At 35.6% G+C, this 13,052-nt stretch overlaps 1 protein-coding gene across 4 annotated transcripts in view; it reads right to left on the reverse strand.

The window, feature by feature from the left end:
- Window positions 1–13,052, reverse strand: part of PTPRZ1 (protein tyrosine phosphatase receptor type Z1) — a 168,546-nt gene that overhangs the window by 43,312 nt on the left and 112,182 nt on the right. For 2 of the 4 annotated variants that reach the window (XM_081147669.1, XM_081147668.1), the window contains exons 11-12: window positions 8,861–8,907; window positions 3,232–4,204 (exon numbers count right to left, since the gene is read on the reverse strand). In XM_081147669.1, coding sequence (XP_081003795.1) covers window positions 3,232–4,204; window positions 8,861–8,907 — 1,020 coding nt within the window. Of the gene's footprint in view, window positions 1–648; window positions 4,205–8,860; window positions 8,908–13,052 lie in introns of all 4 variants that reach the window. The other 2 variants (XM_081147667.1, XM_081147666.1) reach the window with 1 other exon arrangement.

Consider the following 13,052-nt stretch of genomic DNA (forward strand, 5'->3'; position numbering starts at 1 on the left):
GTTTAAACTATCATTTAAAAAGCAGCCTGCTAAAAATATATGATGCACATAAAATTGCTCCCACATATAATAGGCATCATGTAGAATATGAAAAATTGACAATAAAAAGAATTTTCTCTCTTTTGCAGAGAATTAAAGACCAAAACAAATGAAACAGAAACAGACTCAGATTCGAGGACAAACTGATGGCTGCCAGAGGGAGGGGGATGGGAAGATGTGTGAAAAAGGTGAAGGGGAATAAGAGGGACAACTTTCAGTTAAACAAGGCACAGAAATGTGGTGTACAGCACAGGGAACAGAGTCAATAATAGCATAATAACTTTGCACAGTGAGAGATGGTTAGTAGACTTTTCAGGGTGATCACATAGTAAGATATATAAATGCTGAATCACGATGTTGTACACCTGAAACTAATACAATATGGCATGCCAACAATACTATAATAAAAAACAAAAAAAAAAAACACCCACATTGAGTAACCATTTGAAATAATGAATAAAATCATACTTTAAAAACTATAAATTGATTTGATGCTTTGATTTAAAATTGATGCATCATTTTACCAAATTTCCATGTTTCCATGATTTTTCTATTTTTTGAGAAAGGAAACCACCATGCCTCAGTCTATCCCTTTGATCCATAACTAACCTGCCTCTGAAATGTTGAACACTTCTGACTGTCTGCTAGTTACAGACGGTGTTGAGGACTGTGGGGATCCAGGAGTTATTTCTGAGTCACCTGCTTCCAGGACCCCATCAACATCTCTTTCATTAACATCTGGAAAACTGAAATCTGTGGAAGTCTCATTATCATTGAGGCTATCTGGGGTACTCTGCCCTGATCCACTCTCTTCATCACCTGTAAGAATTGCCCATGCTTTAGATTCTGGCATGAAAGGAAGCAGGGAATTACCAGTCTGAATGTCACTGGCCTGTTTTCCATCATTGTGCTTTTGGGGGAGCACATTTATTGATGGTGATTTATTAGGACTTCTGTCCACATCAGTCTGACTTTCTGAGGTCACAACTGTAACTTTATTTTCTTCTTCAGACTTCTCAGACAGTGAGTGTAAGATTGGGTTATTCTGATCCACAAGACTGTTTTCGTTGGGGTCTGAATCATTCATTACCTTTTCCTGGGATTCTCTATAGGAGGAGCATGACATACATTTATGTATGGCTAAGCCATCTCTATCTCTGTCATCATAATCATCATCATAATCATCAGTATCACTGCCACCCACTAACTCAGCATCAGATCTGGCACTGTGAGTCAGCTCAGAAGTTGTTTTAGAAGGAAGTAGCAACTTGGTTGTGGCAACAGAACCATCTCTGTTTGGAGAAACAGCTGTAATGGAAACATATATATTTCCTAAAGGAACAGAATGGTCAGTAGTTAAAACTGTATCAGAAACAACTGTTGGAAAACCAGCCAATACAGCCTCAGTAATGGGAACCTTAGTGGAAGTGAAAACTTCACCAGAATATACAAGCTTATTTATAAGTGTATTTGGAGGTACATCCATCGATAAAACAGGAGTAGCAAATGCCTGCCTTCCTTTTGGGGGAAAGGCATGATTAATGTCCAAACTGGCAATTTGGAAGAATTTATCATTATTGAAAAATGAAGGCACCACTTGCTGGGAACTTTCGCTTTTAAGCAAAACTGGTTCAAAATATTTCTTTTTTGCATAAGGAATGGTTAAACTTTGAAGTGAAGCAGTAGGCATATTAGAAGCAGATGATACATCAGAAACTGGTACAGATGTAGAATGTAGCATGTTTTCACTTGAAGCAGAACTTGATGCCATGGGATGTAATATTGTAGGACTAATGTCATCAACATTGGGGGTTTCAACCAATATTGGATCACTAGGCACAGCTGAAAGAGCAGTTTTAAGCAATATGTCAACTTCAGAAGCCTGAAAGGAAGGTTGCAGCAAAACTTCAGTGTTAAAAGAAGCTGGGGCCTCATAAAATAAGAGTTGAGTTGAAGGAAATAACATTTCACTAGAAGCAGGGTCAGGGGATGCTGGCTCTGAGTTTGCACTAAGCACAGGCTTAAGAGAAGTATCGCTGGATGCTTGAGATACAGCATGTGTAGGTTGAATTGAAAAGTTATTTTCTGGAAGTTGACTAATCTCATGATCAAAAACCTTAGTGGTAGTATAAGTAAGAGAGCCTGGAAGTATTCCCTTTGTGTTAGAAATGGAAACAGGGGGTTCTTGTAAAGATGCATTCAATTTATTGACATTACTGTACAGGTCAGGCATGACTGTGTTTTCAGAATGGGAAACCAGATCACTGAAAGGAGAAATGTGCAGTTCAGTCTGATTTCCATCTACTACATCACTCTGAGAGAGTGGCTTATTACCATCACCAAACACAGATGCTGTATATGTAAATTTAGCTACAGAAACAGGTGAAGAAATGTTAAGGGCTGTCAGACCATCTGTGTCAGGTAAAAGAAATTCACTATCAGAGGAGGCTCCAGACCACTCCCCATCACCAGAGAGGCCATGAGTAGGCTGCAGCAATGATATGGTTGGGGATATTAATGAAGACTGAGGCATCAGCATTTGGCTAGGGCTGCTAAATAAGGAACCTTGAGGAGACACATCGACAGAATCATGCAGTGGTATTGCAGAACTGTAAGAAACAGTGAAGAGGTGTTGGGACCTCTCCTTATCAGATAAGGCATAAGAAGGTTCAGGCCCTGAAGAACGTGCATGCATCACGACATCACCGCTGGATGGCTCAACTTGAGGAAACATAAATGTTTTATGACGGACACCAGCTTCACTACCACCAAATTCCAAGGTCTCTGAAGCAGCGTGAGCAGTGGTCTGATGTGACACCACATCAGAGTATTGAGCAAGGCTGGGCTCTACCAGCAAATCACCCCCAGCCACTGGCAGAGAAGCATGCAGGGACACCTCAGTAGTCTCCACAGCAGAAGTAACTTGTGGAAGGATTTGAGAAACTGTACACAGATGGCGAAACAATTCACTACTGAAGGAAGCAGAGGAAAATGGAAGCAAAGGTGCACCATCACAGGAAGACAGGATGGATTCAAATGACACATCGACACTGGGAAATACAGGCGTAGCATGCAAGGCCCAATCACTACTTGAAGCAGCAGGGGGAGTGTTGAGGATCTGATTGTCAAGCAACAAAGGGGTGACTAGAGGAAGGACTTCACTACTGGAGGAAGGTTGAAGAGGTGTCTCACCATTGTATACCGGTTGAGTTGTCTGCGAATATACCATGTTGACAGTGGGGACCGAATGACCTTGTCCAGAGGATGGAGTAAAAGCATGAGGTGTTACCTCAGTTGGGAAGGAGGCAAAGGGAGAATAAAGTGGCATTTCCACATCTGTGACTGAAGGACCCTGTGACACCTGTGGGCCTGGAGAAGAGGACTCAGTTGTTCCCTCAGATTCGTCAATATGTATCTCGGTGTGATTAGTGTGGGGAAAGCCCTCTCCACCTGATCCAACATCGGGCTGTGTCCTTGCATCTGTGGTGCTGGGAAACCACACACTTCCATCAACAGAAGGATCCTTTAGGGATTCTTCTGAACCTGATGAGGCTGAATCTTCTGAAGCTTTTCTCGTAGGTTCTGGTATAAGGACATCATATGTGATTGCCTCTGAGCTTTCTGAAGAAACTACATACCCGTGGGATATGTTCTCAGACATGAATGGCACAGCAGTAGTTGTGGGACTGGAGCCTGAAGAATCATCAACTCCTGTATCAAGCTTGAAATTGGTCAATAAATTCTCTTCATCACTGATATCAGTAGATACCTCTGGAGGTTCCGTTATAGAAACTGTACCTAAAGATTCCACAGTCCCAGACAAGTTCAACTGTGGAAACCTGAGAACAGTTTTAGAAGCTGAAGTGCCTTCCAGAGTGTGAGGTGGCAGTTTGGTCATAGTCTGTGAAGTCAAGGAAACATTTTTTTCTGGGGCTAATTCAGTGACATGTTGGGAAGTGGAATCTAAAGATGTGTTGGGAATATCATCTTTTCCAGAGAATTCACTTCCTCTTGTTGGGGATCGGTTAGTCTTGGCCTCATTGAATTTAGTCCCTGCGTGATTGTAGTTTGTTGTGGTAGAAATCTCGGGTTCCTTTCTCCTTATTTGGTTTGTAGCACTGTCTCTACCAGGATTCACAATAGTCTCTTCTCCCTCTTCTTCCTCCTTTGAAAAGCAAACAGGATTTAATGGAACATAAGGAAATAAGAGAAAAACTAAATCTTAATAATATCTTATACTGCATTATACTGTTAACATTCATTTGTGGGATTTCGGGTACTTCCCATAAAGCACCATTCCAGAGAAGCCTTTTTCATCTCATTGCACACATAAACTAATTACTACAGTTCTGCAGAACACCAAAAAATGTTATATTTTTTGCTAATCTGCCAAAAAATAGGTATAATTTTGATTTATTCACACTGGACAGCTATTGTGTTGGCTGTTGTCATTTTTTTGTTTTATTTGACAATCTAAGGGAAAATAGGTCAGTGCCCCTAGCTAAATCATCAGGTATCACATGTTTTAAAAATTCTTGCTGCACCCAGGTTGAGAATCACTGACTGCTCTATCCTATAACCTTTATCATCTACCCTCTAGTCTACAGAGAGTAGTTAAGCTTAATGAAAACATCACATTTATGGCTGCCTTTATTTTAATGCCATATAACAAAGTAATTAAATTAATAGATACCACAGCTTGGTAAAGAAGACACATTGCAGTTATGTTTATTTACTGGGAGTGCTATTTAACTTAGTATTTATTTTCTTGTTTTTATGTTTTTCTGTTCAGTTCATCTGACAACAAACTAAATAACAATTAGCTTCTTGTAATATGAAATGTCAATGAAACAACTTATTTCAAAGACTAAAGTAGTTCTATATTTCAGCATATTTCATTGTATATATTCAGAATAAATCACAATTTTTAAGCATCATAAGAGAAAGAGATTTTTATTTTTTGTTTTTGTTTTTCAATTTTGTTATAAATACTTTCCACTTAAGACTTAGGAAGATATTTTAAAGACAACTTGTCAAAGTTCATTTCTAGTACTAGTTATTTAATTTTGTGTTTCCTTTAGAAACATCATTCAGGTGGCCCAGTCTTTCATGAACACTTAGTCACTATAATGGCCCGGGAACAATTTGGGTAGAGGTCAACCAAGACACATACTTTCTGGTTTTGTTTTGCTTTTTTTTTTTTTTTTTTAAAAAAAAAAAACACTGTTCACTTTATAATATGTCTAATTATATATTTAAAAAGCTAAACTGCCAACGGCATCGAGATATTATATATTTAGTTTTTTATCATTGTCATCTTCTAGATCTTTTAGGGCCAAGTTCCTTAAAAGAAGAAAAAAGTAAGTATAAATTAATCAGTAGAACTTGAGCAATATCAGTAGATATATTCTGAATCCTAAACCATGTGTGCCCATGATCATGTCTCTTGCACACGAAAAGCTTCATTGTATAAAACAAACTTAACTATCCAGAGCTTACTTATTTTATTGATTTTAATTATTTTCTAAGGCATATATGGCAACTGTGAGAAGTGTGTCAGCTTTAATGATCTAGATTGTATTAATACTAAAAGTGAATATTCTCTTAGATTCCTTAGACAAATTTCCTCACTAGTGGTCAGTATTTCTTTATGAAATTTTGCATTCTGCTTAATACCTTGTTCATAAGGACAACCCAAATGATTTCACCAAATAATTTCCTGAATAAAATAATCTACAAGCTCCAAAACTTCATGAAAAAGGAAATGAGAATAGATTGCCTTGACTTGCTCTTGGTGAAAATTTTTGGTCCCAGATATCTCTTTTTTCCCTAGAAGTTCTTAAAAATTTGTTTTATAATCTGATCAAAAGTTTTGCTGAGGATCAATGTTAAATTTAGAAGTATGGACTTTCTGAACTCTTCCTCAGTTTTGCAAATCTGGATTTGTGCCTAATTTCTGGTATCACTCCATACCCTTACTCTCTACAAAGACTCTTTCAAACTTTTTTCTGCTCTATTCAAACCTCTGTTTTCCTCTCCTCTCCCTTCATTCTCAGCATATGACCTTATTGTTTACAGAGAAAATAGAAGCCATAAACTGACACACACCTCCTCTTAACATTAAAACCCCAGAAAGGGGGGGGGGACCCACCAACTCCACCCTCTCATCTGGTTGCAACTGAAGAGTTGTTGTTCCATTTCCTTTCCTCTTCCTACATCTGTGTTTTAAATTCACTCTCCATCATCTTCTTGGGAAAGGAAAACAATTGAGTATTTTCCTCTCTTTTGTATTTTCAATTTTGATTTCTCAAATGGATCATTCTTAGCTTAAATGATGTAAGTTTCTCCTATTTAAAAGGAACATAAAGGGAAGTCTCTAATTCAACTCCTAGTTATTATTCTACTCTCTCTTCCCCTTCACAACTAAAGTTCCCCAAATACATAATCTATATTCTCTATATAATCTAACAATTTCTATCAAATCCCACAATAATATTGCTTCTCTTTCTCTTTGCTTATATTCCCACACAAACACACTTTATTATCTTCCTATCACAAGCTATGTAAATTTCCATAAATTTTTTTAAAACATAATGCTACACACATATGTAAATTTCTATAAATTTTTTAAAACATAATGCTACACACATTTAAATATGGAAAAATACTATATGCATATGGACACACACATCCCTTCTATTTCTCTCTTTTCTAGCAGATTTTAGACTTCATGAAGTTCAGATACCTCTCAGAATCTGGTGAAGGCGATGGATCACTTATTAATCTTACCCATCAAATCTTGCAAATCTCTATGAGGTCATATTTCCTCTTGTCAACATTTCAAGAAGAATTTATAATTCATGCTCTGTGATTACACATATCTGAAACTACAGATGTTTTAATGGATACTTCTTCCTATAATTTCTTACAGAGTTATTGTAAATCTCTCTTCCACTATGGTTTTGATCTGTGTCACGTGTTATCCTTCACAACTTCCATTTAAAAAAATACTGGAAACCCTTGATTATGCTGGAGATACTCTGTCTTTCTAAGTCATGCAATTCTATTTGAAGAGTATCTGAGAAACATCTCCAAACTATTCATATCCATATTCAGGCTTAAACCCATTACAAATACATTTCAGATATTTGCCAGCCTCTATCATTCATTCCTACTTGAATCAATGAAAGTGACTGAATGTTTGTGTCTCCCCCCACCCCCAAATTCATCTATTGAAATCCTACCTTCCCAATGTGATGGTATTAGGAGGTGGGGGTTTTGGGAAGGTAATTAAAATTAAATTAGATGAGGTTGTAAGGTGAAGCCCTAATGAACGGGTTTAGGGCCTTTGTAAGAGTCAGGAAAGAGCTCACTGCTTCTGCTCTGCTCTCTGCCATGTGAAGACACGAGGAAGGAGTTGGCAGTCTGCAACCCCGAAGGCCCTCGCCAGGACCTGACCATGCTGGCACCCTAAACTCAGATTCCCAGACTCCAGAACTGTCAGAAATAAATTTTTGTTGTTTATAAGCTATCCTGTTTATGGTATTTTGCTATAGCAGTCCAGATTAAGACACAAACTAAAGATTTGAATTTACAGTGTAAAATAATTTCTTTTTCCTGCCTTTGACTTGATTCTGGTGATAATTTCTAGGTACATACATATCCACACACATGTGCACACAAGCATGGACACACACACACTCACACAAAGATAGCCTTAGCTGAATTTGGTGAATTCTTGAGAGGTAAACCGGTTATTTTGGTAACATAGTCCTTTGTAAGAGAGAATTGCTATATAAGTTATATAAATTGTTGAGGTAGTTATGCATATGAAAACACAACCTAATTGCTATTTATTGCTAGATAATAGCATTATTTATCACATTTTATGAGCTCATACACCTATATGTACATATGCACATGTTCATACTACATTACCAATAGCACCTGGATTTAAATTTATAATCTCAGTTAAGATTAATAGTACATTTGGTTTAAGATTAAATATAAGATACATCAGTCAATTTCTCTACATTTTAAAAATTAAGGCAATGTTGAAATGTATAAATATTCTTTATTACCCCTTTCTTGAAGAACAGTTATGCTAGTAGTAGATACTTATCATCTAAATAGTCCAAGCACAAATATTCAAATCAAAGGGGAAAAAATATATTCAATTTATATTTTGGCTCATACTTATTATCAATCATTAGTTAACTTAGTTATAAATAAACTGCAATAATATTAAGAGTTGATATTATTTCAGTCTTTTAGAAAATATTGACACTGAAAAATTTCCAATTTATAGCTAACATTCATAGCTATAATTATTTTAAGACCCATCTTTTATTACCACAAAATATTTTGTATATCTGTTATTTTTACTATACTCATTAAAGTGTCTTCTAAGTTCTTCATATAAGAATTATGTATACCAGCCCGGCTGGCATGGCTCAGTGGTTGAGCATTGACCTATGATCCAGGAGATCGAGGTTCAGTTCCCGGTCAGGGCACATGTCCGGGTTGCAGGCTTGATCCTTGGCAGGGGGCGTGCAGGAGGCACCCGATCAATGACTTTCTCTCATCATTGATGTTTCTATCTCTCTCTCTCTCTCCCTTCCTCTCTCTGAAATCAATAAAAATATGTTAAAAAAAGAATTATGTATATCAATTACATGACTATCTATAAAGCTCTGCAACTAACCTTACAATAAATAATGCAACCCAAACTTTTATTAGTGCAATATCTGAAACCTAACCAATAATCCAAAACAGACTTTTAAAGTTTAAAACATCTGAATATAAAATATAGCTATGATACCTTGATTATTTCTTCAGTTCCAATTAATTCAGGAAAGAGGTCAAGTTCTATAAAATTAAAAACAAAATTATTAAAATTGTTATCCAGCCTTGTAGGTTTACCTTTGGGTGGAAAGAGAAAAAAGACAAAAAAAAAGACTGTTATCTTTGGAAAAATGGAATCTGTCAATATAAAAATTTTAAATTTCAGTTTTCAACACTACTGAACACTATATAATACAACACTACATACATCTGTATAAAACTGCATTCAAAGCCTTGATTTCTAGCCTCCATTCCAACTCCCTCCCCATTCCCACCTTAGCATCATTAAAGCTAAGAAGGAAGAGGGGAGCAGTAAGGCTAATATTCTGAGTATAAAAAAAATCAAATAATTTTTCATCAGTGCAGATTTGCTTTCAACCTTAGCAGAGCTGATGAGAGCATAGTTGGGGAAATGACGGGTGTGGGGCAGAAGTGACAGGACCTACTTTCTTATTCAGCTACCATTCCTTAAGTTTCTCTACTGAATGAGAGTCAAATACTTCTTCAGAGTTGGGCTCATAACTAATTGTATACAGGGTGTTGCCCTGGGTAAAATGAAGCATGTTCTCTAGCAGGCCCAGGCTGGGCTGGTGTTCCTGCCTTCTCTCCAGAGAAATCCAGCTAATGCTGACCATTCAAGGAATGTAATGACCAGGATCATTCAAATCCGTTTTTCCAACTGACTAGAATCAGCATATTTCAAGCCCATGGATATCTTAATCCTAAAACAAGACCTGTTAGTAAATATTTTCTAATTATTTATTAATAATAAATAATTTCTAATAAATAATTGGAAAATATTTACTAACAAGGGTTCTTTCTCTCCAACAAGGGATCTGGCCCCACTGCCAAATTACTGAGGACATAGAGGACTTGTTCACTCTCCATCTGAACTGCCTAGGTCATCAGGAAGATGGGAGACAGGCTAACTGTGAGGGCCTAAGTATTATTACAATGAAGTTCCTCTTACTGCTATTATTTTATAAAATCTCACTCCATCACCAAAGTTTACACTCTTCACTATCCCAATGCTGTTTATATTCTGCTTTATGCCTTGATATATCCTCAAAGGAAATGCACATGCTATAGAATTTTCAAAGGCATGACTGAATTAACAATAAGTGCTTATCAAACCCAGGCCTGATTTATAACATAGACTTTCTTGAGTTTATTTTTATCAGGAAATTTCTAGGTGTTCAGAAATGTAAAACCATAAAATACAGTGGTATGCATGAATTCAAAAAAATTTAGATAAAACTTTTTACTACTTAGCTATTTCAGAGTTACTTACCCTGAACAATTTTCTGTGCTGTAAAAATAAAAATATTCACTGGAAACTGAGTATTAAATTTTAACTCTCCGGTTGTTTTTTTGTTTGTTTCTTTGTTTTTTCCCTGTTAAAACTGACCATGAAGGAGTTTGGAAACTTTTATTTTCATTACAACTGTTCTATCTTTTCTATTTTTGTTTCTATGAAACTCTTTTCTCACCATGTTTTTCATGTTCTTTATTCCTTCGGTTACCAAATTAAAGTGATTTCAATAGTCTGAAGCAATTGTGTCTCTATAACCTCCAACGAAACCAGTAAATACTACATGTGAATTTAAAGGGGGATGCAACTAAACTGTGTAAGAGGGAGAAAAATAACAACCTTCAATATGACTTTCTAAAAACTACAATTTGATAAGGTCACACATGTAAAAATCTTCAAATTCAGCATGTGAGACAATACAGTTTTATTGACAATGCTTTCAAACGTAGTCACTCCTTTTCACATACTTTTAAAATACTTTAATGTTAATAATCAAATACTTGTTGGTGATACATATATTATACTGTAGATTTTTCCCTGTTAAGCAGCTCAGGAAAAATCTCAAAAATGGTATATTCTCAACAATATGCTTAAGGAAGTGTTTCTAAGAAATTTTTTTAAAAAGGTCTAACTTTACCTAACTCTATACTTGTCATGGGTCAAGGTAATTTTCTTATTAATTGTCAGGGTTGGGGAGGGTATACATAATGATCACATTGAGGATGGATTTCCTTCTCTTTCAATATTCTCTGTGTTAATTGCATTTATTTGTATCCTTTTACCTGAGTATAAATTAACTATATGAATTACAGATCCTAATAAGTTAAAATACATGATTTTACCCAAATATAACCCTTACATAATATCATTGAGTTCTACAATAACTGTTTTTGCTGTTTACTGGATTAGGAAGTAAGGTTTTCTTTCGGCCCTTTAGCATGTGTGCACCCACACAGCCCTTTGATCCCTCTCTGTTTCAAGGTGCTCTCATGAGTGAATACCCCAAGTGTGGGCCTTCATATTGGTAAGTACATACCCACTTTGAAAGACCATAGTTCTGGTTTCCTATTTAACTCAGATCATTTGAATTAACTGAAATCCTGGGGTTACCCAGCAACACTTCAACAACCTCCCTCCCCAAATAATCCAGAAGGCTTTTTTACCAAATCTCTTCGGAACAATTTTGAAATAAAATAATTTTTGGAGATAGTTTCTATCATCCTGGAGTCATACTTCTGCGTCTGAGAATTCACAGCAGCCAAGGTCAAACTCTGGTGATTGGCACAAGGTCTCATATTGTGTACTTGTTGCCTTGCTGTTTCCTCACAAGTAATAACTGATGTTTTAGTAGCCACTGGTCTGACTCAGGCACTACAGTCGTACATAATAGTGCAAAAATTATACTAGTTTATAGAATCTTCTCACTTCATCAAAATAGACTCCATGAAGTCTGTAAAATCCAACAGCCAAGATTGTAAAAATTTTCTTTTTGAGTGAACGCTTAAAATTCATATTTGTGTGATAACTGAATAAAAGCTCTTGGCTCATTCTGGTTTTTTGTTTTTGGGCACTTATAATGCCAGACTTTCTGAAAGAGCATGTTGGTAACACATTAATATTCCATAACACAAAAAAGCAACACTAATGTAGGTTGGCAAGCAAGACTTATTTAATTGTTTGAAGGTAAGCCAAGTTTCACAGTGCAAAAGATAAAAGCAATGTGGACTGCCATCTCTTCAAACTGTGATCATATATATTATATAATATCAGCCACAGCATAGGATGGTACAGGCCAGGTAAGGACAGATGTAGAGTGATTTAACGAAGACAATTGTTATACAACTCAAAAGCACATAATAACAGAAAACTGTGTTGATTTAATCCACCATGCATTTAAATTGAACACATATAATTATCAAGGCCTTAAAACATGTACCTAAATAATGTCTCCATAACTGTATAGTAATTAGCTTTACATTATAGAAGAGAAAAACAAACAATTATTTCAGTTACAATAAAAAACATTTATGAATTATTTATTTATAAGTATAATTTTCTGCAAGGTATTTGAAAAGAATGTACTTTCTGTTTAACCTTAAAAAGGTTTCTTTGACAAATTTAAATTGTTTATAAATCTGAATTTATGTCTTTATTTTAAAATAGCAGTTTATAATATTTAATGGACACTAGTAAATAGTGATACTGTTGTACATAACAAATATAATTTAATGCACAAGCACTAACTTAATTAAATGAATCAAAGTTAAATGCACAATTTGGAAGACTAAGGTTTCCTTCACAGATATTGATTAAAATATTTCAATCTCTGATTGAAAGAATTAGGGCAATTATAAATGACCTCTTTCATTTCTTTTTAACAAAAGCGATAAACAATACAGTATTTAGAGAACAGTTTATCCAAAATAATAATAGAGTAATTCAACAGGACATATTACAAGGTTACTAAGGTAATGAAACAACATGATAAACATGATGAAACAGTACTAATAAAAACAATGAAATACTCAGTAAACTCAAATCTACTCACATCTATGGTAGCAACATAAATTACAAACTTCACAAATCGTGAAGGTACCATCACACTGAACCATAAGACAGTGCTGCAGTCAAGACGTTTACTGTGTCATCTTTCCTGTAGCAACAATATGTAATATAATGTAATTTCAATAATGAATTGAAAATATATCGATTAAAATGCTTCTGCAGCCTTTAAGATCAGATAGAATGAGTTCTAAGAGAACTAATATTTTCTTTATTAAAAAACCAGGAAGCCCTAGATAGTTTTTCTCAGTGGTTAGAGCGTTGGCCCCCTGACTGAAGGGTCCCGGGTTTGATT

Source organism: Miniopterus schreibersii (genome assembly GCF_964146895.1).
Source record: "Miniopterus schreibersii genome assembly, chromosome: 9".
Classification (NCBI taxonomy): domain Eukaryota; kingdom Metazoa; phylum Chordata; class Mammalia; order Chiroptera; family Miniopteridae; genus Miniopterus; species Miniopterus schreibersii.